General features: G+C 48.0%; 1 protein-coding gene across 3 annotated transcripts in view; it reads right to left on the bottom strand.

The window, feature by feature from the left end:
- Window positions 1-7,497, bottom strand: part of Pde8a (phosphodiesterase 8A) — a 111,969-nt gene that overhangs the window by 22,453 nt on the left and 82,019 nt on the right. For all 3 annotated transcript variants that reach the window (XR_003709669.1, XM_028754794.1, XM_028754795.1), the window contains exons 10-12: window positions 6,925-6,976; window positions 6,798-6,840; window positions 698-775 (exon numbers count right to left, since the gene is read on the bottom strand). Coding sequence is in view for 2 of the 3 variants with exons in the window: in XM_028754794.1 (XP_028610627.1) it covers window positions 698-775; window positions 6,798-6,840; window positions 6,925-6,976 (173 nt within the window). In the remaining variant the exon portion in view is untranslated. The remainder of the gene's footprint in view (window positions 1-697; window positions 776-6,797; window positions 6,841-6,924; window positions 6,977-7,497) is intronic.

Genomic DNA, 7,497 nt, shown 5'->3' with positions numbered 1-7,497 from the left:
AAGACAGGGTCTCTTTATTTAGTCCCGGCTAGCCTAGAACTCTAATGTAGACCAGGTTGGCCTCAAACTTAAGAGCTCTGCCTGCCTCTACCTCTCAGATACTGGGATTAAAGGTGTGTACTACTACCTCCAGGCTAAATAATGTTTTCTTAGTAAGAGTTTTTCAATCTCCAATTTAAGCTTACACTTCCAAAGGGTAAGTTTCCATAATAAACTGCAAACTAAATGGAATCTATCCTTCAAAATTGCCAAATATGTGACTCCTATCAGGACAGCAGATCAAGGGACAAATCTGCTGCTAAGAGTTTAAAAACCATACAGAGCCGGGCAGTGGTGGCGCACGCCTTTAATCCAAGCACTTGGGAGGCAGAGACAGGCAGATTTCTGAGTTTGAGAGTTCGAGGCTAGCCTGGTCTACAGAGTGAGTTCCAGGACAGCCAGGACTACACAGAGAAACCCTGTCTCAAAAACCAAAAAAAAAAAAAAAACAAAAAACATACAGAATATATAGTGCCCATTTCTTCAATTTTCCTTATTACTGACTCATTTCAAGGGCTGACAGTGGAGTCTACCTGTGTGGAGCGTTCATACAGGGGCCTTCTCTTTCTGTGAGTGTGCAGTGCATGGAGACCAGGGAGTAAAGCTGTGGGGCTGGGCATCCAGTGCTCGGGTCTACACAATCCAACCCACCACTCACCATCGCTTGCTCTGGAGGAAACCGCTTTGGCATCCATGGAATGTTTCCTCCTGTCTTTATGTTTGCCTGCCTGATTATCTGTGGAAACAGTAAGCTACATCTTTACAGAGATATTAGTGACATAGTAGCAAAACACATCAAACTAAATGCTAACAGTCCACAGGTGTTAGAACCTGAACAGCATTTACCACACCACAGAACCCAGCGCTGTGCTCAGACACGGGCCACACACACCATAGAACCCAGCACTGTGCTCAGACATGGGCCACACACACCACAGAACTCAGCACTGTGCTCAGACACGGGCCACACACACCACAGAACCCACTGTGCTCAGACGCGGACCACACACACCTTGGTTTTGGGGGCCTTCATTTACTCAAAGTCTAAATTTTACAGAGTCCAAAGACATGAGGAAATAACTAGACCAGACGACCTTAGTAGAGGTTCTCCTATTGTACTTAAATAAAACAGAGGGATTTCCCCTCATTTTCCCTTGTCCCAATAGAGAACAAAACCTTTATCTTCTCAGCAACATCCTGGAGAATGTTCTCTCTTTCCTAGGGTCACATGTGAAGCAGTGTGGGGTGCAGTGTCAGGATAATTTGCCCTTCTCCCTGACTCCCATTTTCACTATGAACTCCTCTCTAGCCCTTGCCTGGAATGGTCACTTCCCGTCTGCCCCTCTGTGCGCCTGTGAGTGCCTCTTGTGGGGATGAGAGCTTAGTGAACTACAACTTACATCCCATCTCACAGAAAAGGAAACAGGGAGCACCAGAGGGTGAGTGCAGAGAGCGGCAGGGTGGAGTCTATGCCTCTCAGGATGTGGTGGAGCTCTCTGCCTTGCTTGGCACCCTTATCAGATTCTTTTTCCTCTGCCCAAGGCATGATCCCAGTTCAGGCCCTAAGTGCTCCTCCTAACACACCATGACAAAGGTTTGTCACCTGTTCTGTTTTGTGGTGCTGTGACTGGAACTCACAGCCTTGAGTATGCTGGGCAAGCATACCACCACATAGTTATGTTCACAATTCTGCTCTTAGCTTCCTGACCCAACATAAGCCGGAATCCCTCCTCTATACGCACATGTGTGGACTTGCAAAGGCTACTGATGACTGCCTTCTTGTTGCTGGCATCTTACTGGAGGAGGCAGGGAGCCCTCTTTCTGGCTACTTCCATCTGCAGAAGCCTCGTTCTCCTGGCTTTCTGTCCACCTAACTATTCCTTCCTCCACTTTTGCATGCTGTCCTCTCCCTTGGCCCCTAGCATTTCCAAACGCTAGATTCCAACCCTTCTAGCCTCGTTTCTTTCTGTTTTAGACAAACACAACCTCCTTCAGAGACTTGAAGTGCCAGGGTTGGGAGGATACTCAGGGGACCCCACCCACTCAGAAGAGAAGGGGAAGGGTGAAGTGAGAAGAATGTAAAGTGAATAAGTAAAAAAAATAAAACTAAATTTTAACAAAACAAACACACACCCCCTCCCCGCTTCCTGCTCTGTCATCTTCTCTGGAGCATCAGATTTACATCTTGACAGGCACTGGCCATCTCCATTTGGACACTTTTCAGCTACTACAAGTTAACTCATTATCTAAAACGGACTTACCCTTTGCTAACTCTGCTCTTTATACCCAAGCACTAGACAGGATCTACCCACCTGATTGATACTCTACCACAACCAGCAGAATTAAATAAACCATATCATCAGCTCTTTCTATCATCCTTAGGATCAGCTTCCAACTCCCCCAGGCTGGCACTCGGAACCCCACAGAGCTGGGCCTGACTCTCTAGACCCCCATCAGTCTTTATGTTGTGTCTGTCCACCCCCCAACAATCTATACCTTGGTACAAACTGCTTTTTAGAATGCACGTCTCTCATGTTGCCTCCTGTCCCTCGTTAACTCTGCTCCTCTAGAAGATGCAGTTTAGATACTGTAAACTTTGGGAAACCTTCCCTGTATGCCTCCCCATCCCATCACAACTGGCTTTATTATCTGTCTTGCCAACTGAACAATCCGGGGAAAGAACAGTCTTTCCTGGATGGCCAAGAACATACCTAGCACTACAGCAGACACTCAGTAAACACATGCCTGTCTCGCCTGATACCTGCATTAACCTGTGCACAGACGAAAGGGCCGTCGGGCATAAGCGTTCAGAGTCTAACCCCACTGTTCGGCGTCTACCAGAGTATTAACTCCCTGGCTTTCAGAGGCAGGTGTAGTCTGCCTTGCATTTCTCTCTGGTCTTTAGCTCAGTCCAACTGCTCTACTCACTCTCGGGAGAGTCTTGACATCTGTGAAGTGACTGGCCCCAGATGCTCACTCCTTCAAATGGCACACCTCCCTTCAGCCATACGCACTGATAAGTGTCTCTCCTTTATGGGCAATGAATTGTTTCTGTTCCCTTTCATCATCTTCTCAGCAAATATTTACCAAGCGCTTACCCTGTAGCTACGGCTAGGACTGGAGGTGTGCTTCAGATCTTGACTATCCCTCCAAGCACCAGTGTTAACAGACTGCCGCTCCAACCAGGATGGTGCTTTGGGGTCTAAGAACTTACACCTCACTTGTTCCCTATGGCTTTCTTGAGGATTGACTCTGAGAGCCGGGGAATGAGACACAGGGTCAGGGTACGCAAAGTGCCTTTAAAAGTTAGGTGATCTGTGATACGTGCTCAGGCCCCTTCCTTTTTCTCTATTTTGTCCTCTGGCCAAGAAGCGGTGGTTTCTCTTTCCCACATGCTCCCACAACATGTTGCCTCACTGGAAGCCGAGCCATCACGGATAAGTGATGACTAACCAAACCGTCCAAAATGGTGAGCCAAAAGAAAACGGTGAGCCAAAAGAAACGGTGAGCCAAAAGAAACGAGCCTTTCTCTCCGTAAGTTAGTTATCTCAGAAAATCCTTCGAAGTACTAAGGACATGATAACGGACAGAGCTGTGTCCTCGAAAGGTGGTGGAGTCTAGTGGGGAGCAAGGCAGGGAGCGTGATTATCGTAATGATTTGCAGTGAAGGAAGAGCTGGAGCAGAGCAAAGAGGAAGGAGAGAGAGTGAGATCATGGATGAGATCAGGATGGGGCTGTGGAAAAGAGAAAAGAGAGAGGAGGAGATCCAATTTCTACCGAAAGACTAAGTTATTTATCTACGTAAATCCTAGATCCTCTGCTCAAACAGCCCTGTCAGGAATGCTGTTTCCACTGTGTCCATGTCGCTCTTTGTATGTGGCTCTTGGGCAACTTTCACCCAGCAGGCTGGAGGTGGGCCAGACATGCCTTGACGCGGCCCAGCTCCCAGATGTAGCCCTTAAGGCAGGCACATCCAGGGAACCAGTGAGTAAGCATGAGGGTCATTCCTAAAAGACTGCAAGCTCTGAAGAAGCACCATGTCCAGGGCCTCACACAGTAGTGGACGCTCAACAGGTAACACACCACTCTGATGTTATCTATGCCTATGCATGGAAACAACTCCAAACAGGCCTCCATGTGTGGGCTCTGCAACTCTGTTCTTGGTTTTCTGTTCTATAAAATGGGATCCTTAAAACTCTGCTCATGTTTTCAGAGACATTAATAGTTTTGTAGCCTGATAGGACAACCCAGGGAATTTTGGAGAAGCAGTGTTGGGCAATGGAGGTCACTGTCTCCAGTCAGCACCCTAATGGCATGAACCCTTTGGCCTGGAAGCAGGAATTCCAGTCTGAATACGAGAAAGCTGAAGCCAGGTATCTTACCCAACATACCCACAGGTTACTGCACTGTGATCTTGGCACACTGCTAACACATGTGCTCAGGCACCCAGCAAAAGAGGCCTGTGAGAAGTGCCAACCTGCTAGCCCCACGCTCCCTGGCCACCTCCAACATTAGGCAATGGTACCAGAGCTTATCATGTGACAGCAAGCCAGAACAAAGTTTATACTCTGTCACTACAACCATTTTTGTGACAGCTTTAGTGAGATATAACACTGTCTGAAAATTATACATAGGCTAAGAAAACTGTAACGTGTGGGGACTTTATTATTTTCCTACACACCCTGACTCTCAATGTCCTTTCTCGTGGCTGGGGAGTTCTAGGACCTCCCTTTAAAGAAGAGAGGAATCCAGGGACTGCTGGCTCCACATATAAGTAGCAGGTAGCCTAGGCGGAGCCAAATGAGCACCTGCTCAGAGTCTTCTCTGGAGCAAGTGACTAGAAGCCTGGATCTTGCCAGAGCCAGTGGTGCCCAACCATGGCGTTCCTGTGGCATGCCCAGCTCAGAGGGAGACAGCTGCCCAGTATCCTTTGGTTCCCGACTCCTTCCCAATTGTAAGGTGCTCTACTTCCTTCCAATAAGCCCCACCTCTGCTTGAGGACTTCTGGTGTGGGTCTAACAGCCCCACCTGCCCCACTGTGGCAAAACAGCTCCACACCTTCAGGGATACAACTATTCTGCTGCCCGGGAATGCAGATGGATGAGGCGGTGGCTTGTCAGGGTGATGGCAGCAGGACCTCAGGGAGCACTAATCAAGCACAAGTACAAATGGTGTTGCACATGAGGCGGGAGACTACTGCCTTGCCTGTACTTGCCCGGCCATCCACTGATAGCCTCCCAGGTCCAGTTCTGTCATTTCCTGTGCCTAACTCTAAACTGTCACTTAACTCTCTTGACACTTGTTTTTTTTTTTCGTCTGTAATAAAGGAGTGTTGATAACAGTCATATCCACTTCTCAGGACTGCTCTGAAGAACTAAAACTAACAAAATACCACTAACAGCAAAACCAAGTGATGTGCTGTGAGCCTGCAGCACAGAACTGCACAGCAGGCCCTGTCTGCCACTCCTATTTCTCTCCACAGTACCCTGAGGCTTGGCTTCTGCCTCACTTTCCTCTGAGACTGAGCACTGACAGCTTTTAGTACCTCTTTGCCCTGCACCCTCTGTGTTACCCAGTCCTTCTCTGCTTAACCCCTGCTCTTCTGTCAGGTACTCACTCATAGGGACTTGCCTCACACTGTCTGTCATTCTCTCCCACAGTAACCTTAATGTTCTTCCGTTTACACCTGGGCTTCACCTCAGCAGTCCATGTCTTCAGCACTTGCTGATGCTTTTCTGGTCAGAAACATCTGCATCTTTAGTCTTTACCTCTTTGAAGAGACTAGGAACCAGTGATGCTCACTGTAAATCACTGGTAACGGGACTGATAACTGGTGGAGAGGTCCATTTTCATCTCCCCAGGCCTATCTATGGCCACCCCTAGTTCTCCTGGCTCAGACCAGCTCTTTGGTCTGTCTTTCCTTCTGTCTTCTCTCTAGCCCTGTGTCACCATGTTCCCCTTCTCCTCCTTATTGTTATCTCATTTTTTTCCAGCCAATGTTGCCTCTCCTCTCAGTCATGATGTGAGCAGCACACCCTTCCATGTGAACAGCTGCAGACACAATGTAAGAACTTCTAGAATTCAAGTTACCCACTGCCCCGAAATCCTCAAAGACTCCCATTGCCTTTGGATAAAACGCTGATTTCCTCCCTGGCCTTTAAGGACCACTATTAATCCAAACTCCTTATCCTGACTTACTCTTCGTTCCAGTCTACACTGACTGTCCCCTCTTCCGCAGCATCTGATGGAGAGTCCTCACAGACCAACAAGTAGCTTGCCAAAGCCATGCCTTATGTCTGAAGGAAACAAGCCCTCTGAGCCAGAGAAAAGCCTGTGTAGTAGGACAAACGGTGTCTGAGGCTTGATTAGAAGACACAAGATGAGGCAAATCTGATGCTACCTATAGGATGGTAGTGACCACCATTTGCCCCGTTGACAATGTCTCTGCTAACGTACTTGGTAATCCCCTCAACCCTGTCTTCCCCTTAAAGCTCAGTTCCAGTTATAAAATCCTACTTCATCCAAAAGACATGTCTGTCTGCACACGTGTCAGGCATTAGATCAGTTCTCTCCACACAGGCTAGCACCCAGGCCAGGCACTGGTCAAGACGCTCACGGCACTCAGTCCTCAAACCATGTGGGGCTAGGTTGGCCCAGGAGAACAGGGTCCCACCACCGTACAAAGCAGGCCAATTATAGAAAGGATCTGTGAGCTTCCCCCTAGATGCTCAACCTTGAGAAGGAACAGGGCCTCATACCTGTTTGACTATCCGTCTGAACACACTCGGTTGTGGTCTCAACCTAGAAATGAATTTTACGAGCCATCAGTTTTGATCACGTAGAGTGCTTGCTTGAGTGATCTGGTCCTGGGCTCCCTTTACCTACCTTACTGTTGCCATTGCACACTCTGATAATGGACACATAGTGTCTGATTTTTCTGTAAGTAGAAAACAACACGTTATTTTTTTTCCTGACTCTAACTGGGTGAATATATAGTAACTTTTCATTACGAAAAGAATACTTCCTTTTAGCAATATATGAAATGCTTTTAGAGCATTTTTTCTTCTAAAAAAATATATATTTTATATGGAGGTCAAGGCCACCAATAAGTGAACCAAACTTTACAAACACCCTTTTATGTCTTTGGGGAAAAAAGAAGGGACTTCAGTAGTCACTTCCCTAGTTTTGACAACAGACAATACAAACACACATGCTTTTAACAGCCTGCTACATGTTAGTTTCCTGATGAGTTACTTCGATCAGCATTGATACTGATCTCTTGAGTTCCAGCAGTTTGCTTATAGTCACTCACGGGGGGAGTCGCAGGCCACAGAGGCCCCACAGGCCCCACAGAGGCCCCACAGGCCCCACAGAGGCCCCAGAGGCCCCACAGAGGCCCCACAGGCCCCACAGGCCCCACAGAGGCCCCACAGAGGCCCCACAGAGGCCCCACAGAGG

This window comes from Grammomys surdaster, unplaced genomic scaffold, assembly GCF_004785775.1.
Source record: "Grammomys surdaster isolate TR1022 unplaced genomic scaffold, NIH_TR_1.0 126036, whole genome shotgun sequence".
Taxonomy (NCBI): Eukaryota; Metazoa; Chordata; class Mammalia; order Rodentia; family Muridae; genus Grammomys; species Grammomys surdaster.
This window is presented reverse-complemented; position numbering and strand designations above follow the sequence as displayed.